The sequence below is a fragment of the Arachis ipaensis genome, chromosome B3, assembly GCF_059453495.1.
Source record: "Arachis ipaensis isolate K30076 ecotype BB chromosome B3, ASM5945349v1, whole genome shotgun sequence".
Lineage (NCBI taxonomy): Eukaryota > Viridiplantae > Streptophyta > Magnoliopsida > Fabales > Fabaceae > Arachis > Arachis ipaensis.
Window position 1 is genome coordinate 12495457 of NC_142438.1, and position 16170 is coordinate 12511626.

Consider the following 16170-nt stretch of genomic DNA (forward strand, 5'->3'; position numbering starts at 1 on the left):
TTGTTGTAAATAAAGTACTTTTGATTAATAATATAATTAATCTTTTGATTTTTTATTCGATCAAATGAATATAATATTTATTATTTAAATTATTAGTTGAATTTTTTTCGATATTTATTAGTTTTTAAAATTATTATAATCAACAATTAATTTAAAATTGTGTTGTTATTTTTCGATTATAACACATCTAAGAGATTTTTACGATTTTGATGTGTTTTAAAATATTTTGTATATAATATCATACTATTAGATGTATTATCATTGAAAAGTAACGAAAAAATCCAAACCAATAATTTAAATAATAAATATTAGATGCATTTTATCGAATAAAAAATCAAAAGATTAATTGTATTATGTACGTTTTTATTTAAAAACTAGAATTTAACGATTTTGAAAACGTTTATATCTAAAAACTAGATTTTTATCATTTTAGATGTGTTTTAAGAATATTTTGTATATAATATCATACTATTAGATGTGTTATAATTGAAAAATAAAAACACAATTTTTTATGACTATACCAGCTACATCTTTTCTTATAAACTCTAGATTACTTTTTGCTTCTTTACTCAAACTAATTAAGTACACGTCCTGAATCGTAATCATCCACGCTAATTACTTGTACAAATTCTTATCTTTATTCTCATTCCAACAAATAGATGTATTTCTTTTAATTTCAGTGTAACCAGCTCATGCAACAAAAATAACATCTTTCAATCATTAACACACTACTAAATAGAACTTAATCATAATTTTTTTGCACCCATCAGAGTTAATCCATTCTAAAAAGTAAAAAACCTTTAGAATTTTAAAAGTTAAATTTTAAATTTTGAGTAATTTGAATTTTAGATGTGTATTTAAATTATAAAATATTATTATATTAAATATATTAAATTTAAAACAGAAATTTAAGATTTAAATTTTAAATGTTAGTTTGATTTAATTTGAATTTTAAATATGAATTTAATTCTTAAAGACACTAAATCTATTTACAATTGTTAGATATGTTAGTTTTATTTTGTTTGAATTACGATAAAAAAAGGCTGAAAATTGTACCATATTTAAAGGATACCTAGTTGAACCGTAATAATAATAATAATAATAATACTATTAAACTACTCTTCTACTTTAGTCCATGACAACAATAAAGAAGTATCGTGGCCCACAAATTCAGCCCAACAGGATACAAAAAATTCAATTTTAATTTTAGTCTTTATTATCTTATCTTTATCTTATCTTTAATTGTTCTTATCTTATCTTTATTTGCTTTTATCTTTCATAGAATAATGCTCTATATATATTTAGTTTTACCCTCATAATTTACAACACACTTCAGTACAATTCAATCAATCAACAATCAATAAAAGTTCTTTTCTTTGCTTTTCCTATTCTTTCACAATTTTATCATATTAAACTATACATAATTTACGACACAACGAATTTGCATGTGTCAATCAGGAAATCTCATTTAACAGGATTAAACTCTCAATATAATTTAGTGTTGTTAAAATAAAAATGTGTCGATCCTTCCCTTGAGAGAAACATGCATTCAATCACCCAAATAATGGTACTCAAGTTTGATTGAAAAACATTTTGAAAGGAAATATATTCTGTTACTCAACTTATTCTGTTACTCAACTGTACGTCTTTAGGGACGTAGATAAATAATAATAATAATAATAATCATCATCATCATCATCATCATCATCATCATCTTTTAAAAAGTTAAACGTAAAATAAGTAAATAACCGGTGAAAAAAAGCTAGTGCTATATTATTAACTTTTTCCCTACATATAAGAACATGAGATGAGAGTCATGAAACTTATTGCAGTACAGACAACAGTATGATGAGATTTGAATACTGTTTAACTGGAAGGTTTCTAAGTCGTTATCTATTTCTCGGTCTAATTTGAAATTACGAATACGAGAACTATTCTAAGTGAAGCTAACCAGATAAAGGAATTAAAAGGAGATACTCACTTTATATTATTATGTATTGTTGTTGTGGGAGAAAACAAAAGATCCCGACCTGCCGGATTCCATTGTTATTGCGCCATCAGGTGATCTTGGGAGAGGAGTAAAACTTGGGGTCCCTCAGAAACCTTGAAATCATCTCTGCCTTCTCAGCAGAAAGGTCTGTGTTCTCCAGAATTTGGTCTTTGGATGCCTTGGCAATTGCTTGGACAGAACCAATAGCTTGACTAAGCTGAATTGAGCACCAGAATGACAAAATAACTCAAGCTATGCCTATATGCATATGCTTATCATGGTTTCATTTCACATTTAAGTCAAATATTAGGTGATATAGCTATTGTTAGAGAAAGATACTCCAGAGTTTAAACATCTATATAATCAAGAATCTTGAGCTTTAGCGCTGTTAGGTTTAGGCATGAAAAATCACGAAAACTAAAATGAGAAGTTGCTTCATATAAAATGATTTACCGCATTTGCGTCATGATTGTCAATGCCTGGAATCGAAGTAACCACTTTAAGGTAGAAGTTCATTCCTTGCACCGATAGCTTCTTCTTTATAACCATAATAAAAGTTCATGCATTAAATCAATATTTAAGTTTAATTCTTAAGTCCTGGCAGCTAATTATAGTATGCACCTCGCACAACTGACCTCAGCTTTCAGTTTCTCTCCAATTTTCTGCTGCTTGTATACTGTAATTATTTTTAATATAAGAAATGTCAATTGGAACAACACATCAAAGTTGGTACACTAAGTTTCAGTTTTTACCTCCAGATGAATGAGCTATTTTTACCATCTTTTCAAACCCCATCTCTATGTCCTGAACTGGAACAAACGTAGGCTTGCCAATCACCATCTCAAATCTATTCGTAAAACATAAACATGGATCTTGCTTTCTCACTATTGAAGTTGTACATAGCAAATGATCAATCAGAACAAAATAAAAGCAACGTATGTAACTCACTTGAAGTATGACTGAATAAATGAATTCATTTGCTGTTTTGCTGGGAGTGTGATGATAACATAAAAACGTGCAAATTGTGTTCTCAATTTCTGAACTCTGCATGAGAAGATTTGAATATAACATAAGACTCGAAAATCTCTTTATGAAATAGATAACAAAGTCCCAACTAAAGACTTGAAAACCAGCAGCTCAGTTACCTGCTGAAGATCAGAGACACGTTGTTGCAATCCCAGTTAGTCACAAAAACAAATGCTACAGACAAACCCCCACAATTGAAAATGAAGTCCTGCAAATAAGCTTCTCAAAATTCAGTGGAGAGTCGGTATTTGAAATAAACATTAAAAGAACATAGAATCTGTAAATTACAGGAGCAATAGGGACAAAATTAAGGCGAAAAGAATTTGCAGAGAGGAAAGTGGAGATGAAGTTGATAACATATGGATGTTGTTCCCCTTTCCATACATTTCTCATCAAACAGACGCCCCCTGTGCCTGCAATAATACATAATGGTAGCCTCATTATATAGTGTCGGATGCAATTTTCTGTGATTAAACATTTAAGCACGAAAAATAAATATAAAAACAAACATGTGATGCTATAATTGCCTGCATCGAGCTGTATACTCAGTACAGGGTTAAGACAGGGCATACTTTAGAAGCTAAAACAAATAGATAATGATCGAAATTCAGAAGCATTATAATATACTTTTAATCTACGGTTGCAGGTTAACAAGCAGCTCAACCAATACATAAGCATTCTCTTGAAAACGCCATTACTGGTACCTAAAATATTCTCATATGCCTCAAATCAATCCATGCTATAGCTAGATTTGTTGCACCGTAGTCCATAATTAATTTATGATAATTACGAATTGTTAGTTTTGTACAAGCTACTTAGGCAGTTATAAGGGAAGTTAAACTTGTCAATCTCTTATTCCCTGTGATTCTGTGAATAAAAACCAGTCTGATTATTCCATGAATTGTAGTGAATTAAAAACACTTCAAAAGATATTTATCGTATTGGAAGTGTGAAAACAGATCGATGAATAAAAGCAATAGATACCTAAAACACGAAATTCAAATTGATTTTGAAATTTTCTTCTGCCGATACACATGAAGTTGTTCCTACACCGAAATCAAATCAAATCGAAAGAAGAGAAAGAGAATCGTGTGAACCTACTCTTCTCGTTTCATCTTGTTATTAGTAAATCAAAGCCTCATTATTACTAATTTTACTACTGTATCAGCTAGCATTAGATCGGTTCCATATCCTCGATGTATAGGATTCGTAGTGCTAACAAACGGAATCCAAGCAAAACAAAACATGATTAATTTTCTCTCGATCAAACATAATCGATAAGGAAAACCAAAAACTAAGAATATTCAAAAAAAAATGAACTAAATCGATAAGCAGAGCATTCGTGTCTGGAAACGGAATTGTGACGGTTACAGTGTTTTTCAGGTGATTAAGAAAACAAAAGATCGGTACCGGATAACGTGGCATGCGATGGAGCTGAAGTAGTTGAATCACTGAGGTGCATATCCACGAAAACTGAGAACTAAGCATCAGAGAAAGAAGAAGCGATTTGTTAGATGGATCTCGAACTCGAAGCTCGTTCTCTTTCGGTATTGCAGAGCACGAAGAACGAAATAGAAGATGGAACGTGATTCCCGTCTCCAGTACACAAAAATAAGTGTTTCCCGCCACCGTTTTAAACCAAATTAATGGATTATACTTTTCCGGCCTTTAGTCAGTCTTATAGAACCAGAAGTCCAGAACGGACCGGTCGTTTGACCGGAAAATCGAAAAACGAGTGGTCTAGTCCATTCCTTCTGAATGTAAGATCGGATTAATTTTAGAATTGGTCAACAGACTTCAAAGTCGCTGAAAATCGGTCGGATCACAAGAAACCGGTGAACTGCATGGATCCGTGCACGTCCACCCGTGCCCCGGTGGAGCTCGCAGCTCTACCATATTCCAAGTTAGGAGTGAACGTGAATTAGATCGAAAATAAACTTAGATCGATCCACACATTTGCGGATTGAATGGATATTGGATATATATACAAAACATCAAAATATTTTAAAAAGCTTATCTTTGTTAAAAAATAATAATAAAATTTTTTTCTACTTTTTTTAATATATTTATTTTTAAAATATTATTAAATATATTTTTTTTACATAATAAAAATAAAATAATATAACATATATAATAATTATTAATTAAAATAAAAAAATATTTACTTATTAGCATACTTTTACATGTTCATGTGCTCCAACTTGTTAGAAAATACAAAAATTGAGAAAATCATAGTTCGAACACATAACCTCTAATTTGCAACGTTCCTCTTCTATGTTACGAGTAAATACCCATAGTCGTCCCTAAGATTTGCGCAAATACTCAATGTGATCCTCAAGATCCCGATTTTTCCATTGTAGTCCTCCAAATAGAGCTCCGAGCACTCAAAGTGGTCCCTGAGCATATTTCTGGTGATGAATCATCACCGGAGCGCTGACGTGGCGACGTTTTGCCACGCTGGAGGGTTCTAACGACTAGCTGAGCTGGCTAATTTCCAATTTGTACCCACGTTGGTCCCTCCCATTAATTTAACCCTAAATCCCCAAATTTTCATAAAATTTATGTCTTCTTCTTGTTCATCGCTCTCTTCATCGCATGCTCCAGCTTCTTGCCGATATCATAGTTTTGCAAGCTATCAATAATCCCAAAATATAGAACAACATCGTTAGTCTCTCCATTGTGATAAGGGGTCAAATGGCTGATTCCGACGGTTGTGTATTGATCGAAATCACTCCACCGGGCCATGCGCTTTGCTCTTGTAGGCATATTGGCACCCAATCTAATCAATGGTTTCCTGAAACAAGTGAAACAAAAATTAATACATCAAGTTGCATGGTGAAAATTCTACAAAAGCAGAAAGAACGTACATGAAGAGGTACTATAGAAATAATTCTCAAGAGACAATCACTATTGATACAGGAAATTATTGCCAAGCTAAAGGTAAAATAATAATAACTCTTTAAGTTCTTTCTAAGAAAATCAGGACCACAACCTGCCATACTATCCCATCCACTTGCCGAAGATAATTCAAGCTACTTTTAATTATTACCATGGAAATCATCAATTCAACAATACCATAGGAAATACTAAGCTTCTATAATGCCATTAAAAAGTCACAGCTCAAACATAGCATGCATAATTGCATATACAAGCCTATACAACATGTTAGGCTTTTTAAGAGATAGCAACAAGAGATAACATCCTTCTCAGCCATCCTATTGAAAATGAGCTTTGCATCTTCCACACTACCACACTTGTAATACATATCTAACAATGCATTGTTAAGGATAAGATCTTGATTATACTTTAGCACATGGACATGTGCCTGCATCCCTAACTCCAACAATGACAAACTAGTACACGCTCTCAGAACACTCGTGAGAGTCGGTTGTGTGGCCAGAAAGCCAGCTCTCCTCATCCTCTTGTAAAGGTTCAAGGCCTCATCCCCATTGCTGTGTTGAGCGAAAGCAGTGATGATGGAGCTCCAAACAACAGGGTCTCCAGTCAACATTTCACGAAAAACAGTCTCAGCTTCAAACAGCTCTTCCAGTTTTGAGTAAACATCAATAAGGGCACTCCTTACAAAGTCATCAGACTCCAACCCCACCTTCAGTATGAAAGAATGAAGTTGTTTGAGATCAGAGAGCCTCTCACAAGACCTCAAAACAGAAGAAAAAGTGAACATGTTAGGCATGACACCTTCTCTAAGCATACCAATCAAGAGTCTTACAGCCGTATCATTCAGCTTAGCCTGAGAATAAGCAGATATCAAAGTCGTCCATGAAACAACATTTCGTTCGAACATTTCGTCGAACAACTTGTGTGCCTCTTCCAAGAGGTGGAATTTGACGTACATATTGAGTAGTGTGTTGACCAAGGTCTCTGGAAGGTACCATTTGAGAAGTACCAACACAAGTGGGCCAAGGAACTAGAAAACCACAAGGCACAAGTAGTGATTATACACAAGTAGTGATATAGGTGGAGGAGGGCATCGGGAGGTCGGGAGCAGGGCCTTTGGGGGCGCTACGGCGGCGAATGGCAGCACGAAGGTCGTTGGAGGTGGAGGGTTGGACATCGGGATGGATGTAGGTTTGGAGAGCGTAGAGGAAGAGAATTGGGAGCCTGAAGAATGCGATGAAGAACGCGAAGAAGAGGGAGAGCGAAGCATGCAGGAGTGGAGCTTTGTATAATAACACCAACTGCGAGGGACCAATGTGGGTATAAATTGAAAATGAGCCAGCTCAGCTCTAGCCTGGCAAAACGACGCCATACCAGCGCTCCGGTGATGACTCATCACCAGAAATATATCCAGGGACCACTTTGAGTGCTCGGAGCTCTATTTGAAGGACTATAACAGGAAAATCGGGATCTTGAGGATCACATTGAGTATTTGCGCGAATCTCAGGGACGACTATGGGTATTTACTCTCTATGTTACTAAGCTGAATTGATGTTTTTTTTAATATATGTGTCGATCAACATACATAAGTAAATATTCTACTAGATAGTTTTATATTGATCTAATTTAATTTTAATTTTATACTTACTTTTTTATTATATTTTTAATTAAGTTACAATTAATAATATAAATTTAATTTAAACATGTACAAATAAAAAAATAATTTTATTAATGACAACATATTTTTTTATGATTATATAATATTTAATTATTTATTAATATTATTTTTTTTAAATAAATATTTATAATATATAATATATAATAAATAAATTTTATGTCTGAAATGTCAAGAGTTCGATTTTTAGTGAATTCCAAAAATAAAAAAAATAGCACAAGATAAATAAACGAAAAAAAGAGAGAGTAATAGAAATATAACTATTAATGTTATCTTCTTCTATCAACTTAAATTTGTGAAAAGAGTGGTTTTATGACAAATTAAATCCAAATAAAGGCCAATTTACGTAAATAAAATTAATGAAAGAAACTGTTACGCAAATACAACATTCTGAAAAACCAGACGCAAATGTAACAAACCCAAATGTATGTCATCTGCGACACCCTAACGCAGAACCTAAATACACGTAATCCACTACACCCTATCGCGGATTACGCTGAGAAGTTAAATACTCATAAACTGCTACATCCTGTAGCAGTTTATGATCATATGGGCCCAAAGCTTATTTCGCTACACCCTCTAGCGGATTATGAAGAGAGTGGAAGCTTGGAAACATATTCATGAATACCAGTCTCATAGTAACCACCGGTGATGCAAAATGTACGAAGTTATACAAATATACTCGTCATAAGCAATAAGTCGTAGAAATATAATAGCCACCAGACATTAACACTAACACAGAATAAATTACTACATAAGTCATACAAATGTAATAGTCACAAACGATTAACACTTAAAGGACATAAAAATGTCATAAGTCATACAAATAGGTCAAAAATAACACTAACACTAACACTGACACTGAAAAACGTAAATCGCTACATGAGAAAATAAAATTCAAAAACTAGAAGCACAAACACTACAAATCCTACGAACTACCAGCAACGGTGGAGCCTCTCTGGGGGCAAGATCTACGCGTGTGCCCAGGCTGTCTGCAGAGCCTGTAGAGCCTGCATCGCTTCGGTCGGTTAGGATCGACCTCATCCATATTATTTCGGATTCTGGTAGACCTCGGTCGCCCATCACGACAATGCCTCAAGCTAGGATCCGGAATAATGGTCAGACCATCATAAGGTGGCCAAAGTCCCTCTAGTATTGGCGGGACAAAACCCATCTAGTACACCTTGAACACTTTCTGCATGGTGTAGACTTCGTCGACATAGATAGACCAGTCAAGCCGTGACTGGGCACAACATGCAATCGCATGGCAACATGGACAATGGAGAGCCTGAAAGTATCCACAGTCGCATGTATGATCCTGAAGGGAAACTCGGTACGTCTTAAGTGAAAAGCTCTCGGTCGGTGTCGTCTCGGCAACGGTATACTCAGACTGGTATCTATCGAATAGGGTGACAGTGAAGCACCTGGAGTCTCTCAAGTTGCGCTCCATCGCCTTCATAACCGACCATATGTGGACTTCACCAGGGCGGTAATCGGAAGATTCTGTATACCCTTTAGAACAAAATTAACACACTCAGATATATTGGTCGTCATGTGACCGAATCGTTTGCCACCAACGTGGTGCTGAGTCCACTTATCGTATTCTATTCTGTTCGCCCAATCACACATTGCCGGATTCTCAGTCCGCATTATATCAAACCAATAGTGAAACTCTGCCTCAGTCTTCGCATAAGCAGCGTTCACAAGCAAACGCTTTGCATCCGTGCCCTTGAAACTGAGTGCGAAGTTAGCTGCAACATGTCGAATACAAAATGCTCGATACACATGAGGGGGTAACCAGCCACTCTTAGGGTTCTCTAGTACAGCTTTGATGCTGTTGTGCCTATCTGAGATAACCAGTATCCCCTGTTGTGGAATCACATGTTGGTGCAGGTTGGTCAGAAAGAAAGACCACGACTCGGCATTTTCCCCCTCCACGAGACTGAAAGCAATAGGCAAGATGTTGGAGTTCCCATCTTGGGCGATGGCCAGCAGCAAAGTCCTGCCATACTTGCCATACAGATGAGTACCGTCTATGCTGACCAATGGCTTGCAATATCGGAAAGCTTCAACATAAGGAGGAAACATTCAGAAAAGACGATGAAAGTACACGGTTGAGTCGTCAACGTCATCACTGACTCGAACCAGAGACGTCTTCAACAAGGCAACCGTCCCCTCCATGGTAGACTGCACACCAATGATCCAACGAGGTAGCTCAGCATAGGACTCTTTCCAGTCCCCGTATATCTGTGCTACCGCCTTCTGTTTTGTCAACCACGTCTTCCTATAAGTTGGCCTGAACCCGTACGTTCCCTCGGTAGCTTCTTGTAACACCTTTATCGAGACCGCCGTATTGGCTCAAACCAGAGGAAAGATTTTTGCACAGATCATGTGATAATCAAGCTGTCGGTGGTCGCTTGATATTGATGTAGCCAAGCATGTGTGTGGTTCGTTGTACCATCGAACCTCCAAGGTTCCCTTCCGCGCTCGAAGGCTTATGCAAATCATCCACGTGCAACCCTTCCCGAACTCCTTGCATCTCCCATGGTACTTAAGATGATCCGACTCCATCACTCTGTACTTAACACCGCGCCAAATGCTGTAATCCTTTATAGTAAGAACAGCTTCCTCCTTACTGTGGAAAGATTGGCCAACTTGAAATTCAACTACAGAATTTCTCTCGTGCAACCCTTGACCCCCAAAGGTTGGATCTGACTCCGGCGGTTGGCCGATGGCTTCCAGGTCCAGGGTAGAATAATGTGCAGGTTGCTCATGTGTGCCGACACTTGACGGTGGTTGACATGTTACTGGGTTTATCGGAATTTCATCATCGTTGTCCCTTCCAATGTCAGCAGGCTCTTCGTCGGAATCATCCTCTAGCATCGCATTTTCAACCCGATCCGGTTCCCCCTCACGTCCTACATCTGGAGATGGATGAGCTGAGGTGAATACCCCAACTGGACCAGCTGGCCGATACTCCAACAAACACTCAGGTGCAACGACGAGCATCGAGGTAAAGGCACCCCCCATCGTGGTGGACTGAGGGTTTGGCGCGGATGCCCCAGAACTATCGATCCCATGTTCCAACTTCACAAACAACTCGTGTATCCTCACTTCCGGAAAACTCCGACGACAATGAAACAACACCTGCATATCTTCATCTGATCGTAACACGAATATTTCATATTGCATGCCGGTTGACACAACCGCAATAGGAATCTTGTAGAACAGCTTCTTCACCCACTTTGTGCCACCGGCGCCCAACTTCTGCAATATACTGGTCTTCAGATCCAACAGTGTATCAGACGACCTGATGAAAACACTCAGTGATTCTCTATCTGTAAACTTCACACCATGCTTCTTATTCTTTTTTATTTTTCCAGAAGAGTGCACTAACACCAAAAAGCTCTCTTCACTATCCATTCCTCAAGTTATGAATGAATGAAAATGACACTCTACACAACTTGTTTTGGGTATATATAGGCAACTTCTTTGCTTCTACTCTCTTCATAATCCGCTAGAGGGTATATCGGAATAGACTTCGGGCCCATATGATCATAATTCGCTATAGGGTGTAGCGGTTTATAAGTATTTAACTTCTCAACGTAATCCGCATCAGAGTGTAGCGGATTACGTGTATTTAGGTTCCGCATTAAGGTGTTGCGGATTATATATAGTTGGGTTTGTTGCATTTGTGTCTAGTTTTTCAGAATGTTATATTTGCGTAACAGTTTCTTTCATTCATTTTATTTATGTAAATTGCCCCCAAATAAATGATAAATGTAAGGGAAAAAAATACCTATCACTTATTACTTTTAATAAAAACTAGAGAAAATGACAATTAGGTCCCTAACCTTTTGTCTGGCGGACATTTTTGTTCCTGACCATTGAAAAATACTTTTAAGTCCCTGACCTTCACAAAACTTGGACGGATCAGTCCCTCCGTCCAAATGCCTCCGTTAGGGACTGATCCATCCAAATGCCTCCGTTAGAGACTAATCTGTCCAAGTTTTGTGAAGGTCAGGGACTTAAAAGTATTTTTCAATGGTCAAGAACAAAAATGTTCATGGGATAAAAGGACAGGGATCTATTTGTCATTTTTTTTAAAAACTATTATGAAAAATAGTTAAAATCATATAAGATATGCAGAATTAATTATTTACTGTAAACTTAATTTTGGATGGAGTTCACCACATTGCACTTCAAGCATTTTTCTTTTCTTTTTCTAATTTTATTTATTTATTTATTATTTTTGTACCATAACAGATTGTTAGCAGTTCGCACTAGTGCCAACTGAATTGACCATGTCCTTTTGCGTTGGCTTCTCAAACCAATATCTGTCCTCTCCAATTTTTTTTTGGTGACTTGTCCTCTCCAATTTGAATCGGCGTTCTGAGGATATCATACAATGCTAAAAAATAAAATAAGTGTTGGGATAAACATGAAATGAATGCCCATTTATCAATTGGGCGGTTAATAATCTTTTCCATGCAAAGATTTATTTTCAATGAAGAAATTTGAAGACCAACCTTTAATGAAGGTTGATTTTGTACTACTATAAATAAGGCATCATAGCCTTTACTTACAACACACAATAATACAAAATAAAGCATTCCTCTCTCCTCTTTTACTATAATATTTTCCTTATACACTACAAGCAATAACAAAATACTATTCTCCCTTCCTTTTCATACAAATCAATCTTATTTTATGCTGCAATCAAATACTCTTCTTCTTATATTTCTACTACAATTCTTTCTCTTCTTTTATTTTATAAGTATTTTAAATTCTATTTTCTATTACTCTTTACATATAATATTAATAGCAATATTAACCATCTTTATTATATTGAGATTGCAACAATAAACAGATGCGATTCTCTCTCTCTTTATTTTTAATACTTCTTTCTATCTTTGTATATATATACACATTACAACATATAATATTATTATATATATATATAAATTATTATTGGGCTAATTATTTTAATACTAGAGTCTTCTATTTGTACATCTCTATTATATATATCTTTTATTTTACAACACGTTATCAGCACGAGACTCTGATCAAATTTTTAGGAAGACTAAGGTAACAATTTTTCATTATGTCGAAGCTCTCTCATCTTGAATTCAATGCTCTTGATATATCTGGAAACAATTATTTATCATGGATATTAGATGCTGAAATCCATCTTGATTCAATGGATCTTGGAGATACCATTAAGGCTGAAAATAATGCATCCCAGAAGGATAAAGCCAAAGCCATGATTTTTCTTCGTCGTCACCTTGACGAGGGATTGAAAAATGAATATCTCACATTAAAAGATCCTGCAGATCTTTGGAAAGACCTTGAAGAAAGGTACAATCATCAGAAAACGGTGATACTTCCTCAAGCCCGGTATGAATGGACGCATTTGCGTTTACAAGATTTTAAATCTATAAATGAATATAATTCTGCAATGTTTCGAATCACCTCACGAATGAAATTGTGTGGGGAAAAAATAACTGATCATGATATGTTGGAGAAAACTTTCTCAACCTTCCATGCCTCGAATGTGCTCCTGCAGCAGCAGTATCGAGAGAAAGGGTTTAAGAAATATTCTGAGTTAATTTCTTGCCTTCTTGTTGCCGAACGCAACAATGAGTTGTTATTGAAAAATCATGAAGCGCGCCCAGCTGGCGCCGCCCCATTTCCTGAAGTAAATGCGGCAAATCATTAACCCAGAAGAGGTAAATGGCAAGCTTTTAATAACAAGAAAAATTATGGAAGGAAAAAGAATTATGTTCAAAAGAGAGGATCTCACCAGAAGTGGGACAAAGAAAAGAATATCGGGCAGAATAAATCAACCGAGGAGAAGTGTTTCCGCTGTGGTGGAAAGGGCCATTGGTCACGTACCTGTCGTACCCCAAGGCACCTAGTCGATCTTTACCAGGCATCTTTGAAAAAGAACGACAAAGGAAAGGAAACAAATTTTGTTTCAAATGATGCTGAGAACTCCACCACTCATTATGATGTATCTGATTTCTTTGAGGATCCTGAAGGAAATATTGGTCATTTGATCAATGATGGAATAGTTTAATATGTGGGATTGTGAAGTATATATGTAAATAAATAATGTAAAAAACTTATTGTTAAGTTTTATTTTCTATGTATTTAAGTTTCAAATGTGATGTACATAAATAATGAAATATTAATAAATTTTGAAATTATTAAATGTGTTAAATTTTAAAATAAAATTTTAGTATATGACATTATTTTATGTACAGTATTTCTTAGAAAAATAATTCTGATCAAGTATTCAATTTAACTGTGCATACTACTCATTTTATTATTATTTGTTTTTGAAGAGAATGGCAAGGATATGTAATGAAGATGTATGCCTTGCGGATAGTGCAAGTTCGCACACTATTCTCAAAAGTGATATATATTTTACCCATCTTGTGCCAAAAGAGGAATATGTTAACACTATTATTGGCTCAGGCAATGTGATAGAAGGCTCCGGAAGAGCTATAATTTTGTTTCCTGGAGGAACAAAATTTATAATAAATAATGCACTGTTATCTACCAAGTCTCGAAGAAACTTGTTGAGTTTTAAAGATATTCGCCGAAATGGATATCATATTGAGACTATGAATGAGGGAGATCATGAGTATTTATATATCACAACTCATGATTCAAATAAGAAAGTTATATTAGAAAAATTACCCTCACTTTCATCTAGGTTGTATTATACCAAGATTAGTGCAATTGAATCACATGCCACTGTAAACCAGAAGTTTACTAGCTCAAATGAGTTCATAACTTGGCACGACCGATTAGGTCATCCGGGAACAACCATGATGAGAAGAATTATTGAAAACTCTCATGGACATTCACTAAAGAACCAGAAGATTCTTAAATCTAGTGAATTTTGTTGTGCTGCATGTTCTCAAGGGAAGTTAATTTTAAGGCCATCACCAGTAAAGATTGGATTTGAGTCCCCTGAATTCCTAGAAAGGATTCAAGGTGATATATGTGGGCCTATTCATCCACCATGTGGATCTTTTAGATATTTTATGGTCCTAATAGACGCATCTTCGAGATGGTCACATGTGTGCTTATTATCTTCTCGCAACCTGGCGTTTGCGAGATTACTGGCTCAAATTATTCGATTAAAAGCACAATTTCCAGAAAATCCAATTAAAGCAATTCGTCTTGATAATGCTGGTGAATTTACTTCCCAAGCTTTCGATGCTTATTGTATGGCTAATGGAATAAGTGTTGAACATCCAGTAGCTTATGTTCACACACAAAATGGGTTAGCAGAATCACTTATTAAGCACCTCCAATTAATTGCTAGACCCTTGCTTATGAGAACAAATCTCCCAACCTCGGTTTGGGGGCATGCTATTTTACATGCCGCAGCACTTATTCGTTTGAGGCCAACGAGTTATCATCAATTCTCTCCTATACAATTAGCTTTTGGCCAGCAGCCAAATGTTTTCCATTTAAGAATATTTGGGTGTGCGATATATGTTCCCATTGCACCACCTAATCGCACCAAAATGGGACCCCAAAGAAAATTGGGGATATATGTTGGATATGATTCTCCCTCTATAGTGAGGTATCTTGAGATACAAACTGGTGATGTGTTTAAAGCCCGGTTTGCCGATTGTCATTTTGATGAATCAAAATTTCCAACATTAGGGGGAGAGAATAAGTTTCCTGAAAAGGAACTTAATTGGAATGCATCATCGTTGATGCATTTAGATCCTCGATCAGCGCAATGTGAACTAGAAGTTCAAAAGATTGTACATTTGCAAAGAATAGCAAATGAATTGCCTGATGCATTTTCCGATACAAAGAGGATAACCAAATCTTATATACCAGCGAAAAATGCCCCAATTCGAATTGATGTCCCAGTAGGACAAGTAGCTACTGAAGCGAATTCACGCCAGAAGCGTGGCAGGGCGGAAAATGTCCCAATTCGAATTGATGTCCCAGTAGGAAAAATAGCCACTGAAGCAAATACACGCCAGAAGCGTGGCAGGCCTGTCGGTTCTAAAGATAGAAATCCTCGAAAGAGAAAAGAGGTAAATACTATTCCTGTTGAAAAAGACATAGTAGAGACACCCGCAGTTGTCCAAAATTCTGATATAACGCCAGAAGATGTTCAGGTACCTGAAAATTGTGAAAATGACGAGATCTCGATAAATTATGTCTTTACAGGAGAGAAATGGGACCGAAATAAGACAATTGTCAATGAAATATTTGCATATAATGTGGCATTAGATATCATGCATGAAAGTAAGGATCTTGAGCCAAGATCAGTCGAAGAATGTCGACAAAGAAGTGATTGGCCAAAATGGGAAGCAGCCATGAAGGCTGAATTAGACTCACTTGCAAAACGTGAAGTCTTTGGACCTGTAGTCCGTACACCTGCAGATGTAAAACCTGTTGGATACAAATGGGTATTTGTGAGAAAACGAAATGAGAAAAATGAAGTTGTGCGCTATAAAGCCCGACTTGTGGCACAAGGTTTTTCACAAAGGCCCGGTATAGATTATGAAGAAACGTATTCCCCAGTAGTGGATGCGATAAC

General features: G+C 36.1%; 3 protein-coding genes and 1 pseudogene across 4 annotated transcripts; all 4 read right to left on the reverse strand.

The window, feature by feature from the left end:
- Positions 1-1752: 1752 nt before the first annotated feature.
- Positions 1753-4973, reverse strand: LOC107634186 (protein PARTING DANCERS). Of its 2 annotated transcripts, none has more exons than XM_016337756.2 (8): positions 4427-4973; positions 3305-3429; positions 3136-3224; positions 2939-3034; positions 2743-2837; positions 2626-2666; positions 2444-2527; positions 1753-2207 (listed from the first exon to the last, which is right to left on the reverse strand). In XM_016337756.2, the coding sequence occupies exons 1-8, from the start codon at positions 4476-4478 to the stop codon at positions 2058-2060; spliced, it is 732 nt and encodes a 243-aa protein (XP_016193242.1). In that variant the 5' UTR covers positions 4479-4973; the 3' UTR covers positions 1753-2057. The 2 variants fall into 2 exon arrangements, with proteins under 2 accessions (XP_016193242.1, XP_016193243.1); XM_016337757.3 differs by having other exon boundaries at positions 3401-3429; positions 4427-4968.
- Positions 4974-5575: 602 nt separating this feature from the next.
- Positions 5576-7286, reverse strand: LOC107632516 (pentatricopeptide repeat-containing protein At2g03880, mitochondrial pseudogene; annotated as a pseudogene).
- Positions 7287-8763: 1477 nt separating this feature from the next.
- On the reverse strand, positions 8764-9677 carry LOC148569861 (uncharacterized). Its single transcript, XM_088506685.1, has 2 exons — positions 9149-9677; positions 8764-9092 (listed from the first exon to the last, which is right to left on the reverse strand). Exons 1-2 carry the CDS (start codon positions 9675-9677, stop codon positions 8764-8766), a joined length of 858 nt encoding a protein of 285 aa, XP_088362811.1.
- LOC107632517 (uncharacterized) lies at positions 9678-11012 on the reverse strand. Its single transcript, XM_016336189.1, has 2 exons — positions 10056-11012; positions 9678-9923 (listed from the first exon to the last, which is right to left on the reverse strand). Exons 1-2 carry the CDS (start codon positions 11010-11012, stop codon positions 9678-9680), a joined length of 1203 nt encoding a protein of 400 aa, XP_016191675.1.
- Between the last annotated feature and the right edge of the window lie 5158 nt (positions 11013-16170).

Coding starts and splice junctions, on each gene's coding strand:
- LOC107634186 (XM_016337756.2), bottom strand. CDS start 4,478: ATGCACCTCAGTGATTCAACTACTTCAGCTCCATCGCATGCCACGTTA. Junction 2,838..2,938: donor TTTATTCAGTCATACTTCAA/GTGAGTTACATA, acceptor TTTTACGAATAG/ATTTGAGATGGTGATTGGCA. Junction 2,208..2,443: donor ACAATCATGACGCAAATGCG/GTAAATCATTTT, acceptor TGCTCAATTCAG/CTTAGTCAAGCTATTGGTTC.
- LOC148569861 (XM_088506685.1), bottom strand. CDS start 9,677: ATGTTTCCTCCTTATGTTGAAGCTTTCCGATATTGCAAGCCATTGGTC. Junction 9,093..9,148: donor CGTTGGTGGCAAACGATTCG/GTCACATGACGA, acceptor AAGGGTATACAG/AATCTTCCGATTACCGCCCT.
- LOC107632517 (XM_016336189.1), bottom strand. CDS start 11,012: ATGGATAGTGAAGAGAGCTTTTTGGTGTTAGTGCACTCTTCTGGAAAA. Junction 9,924..10,055: donor CGCGGAAGGGAACCTTGGAG/GTTCGATGGTAC, acceptor GTCTCGATAAAG/GTGTTACAAGAAGCTACCGA.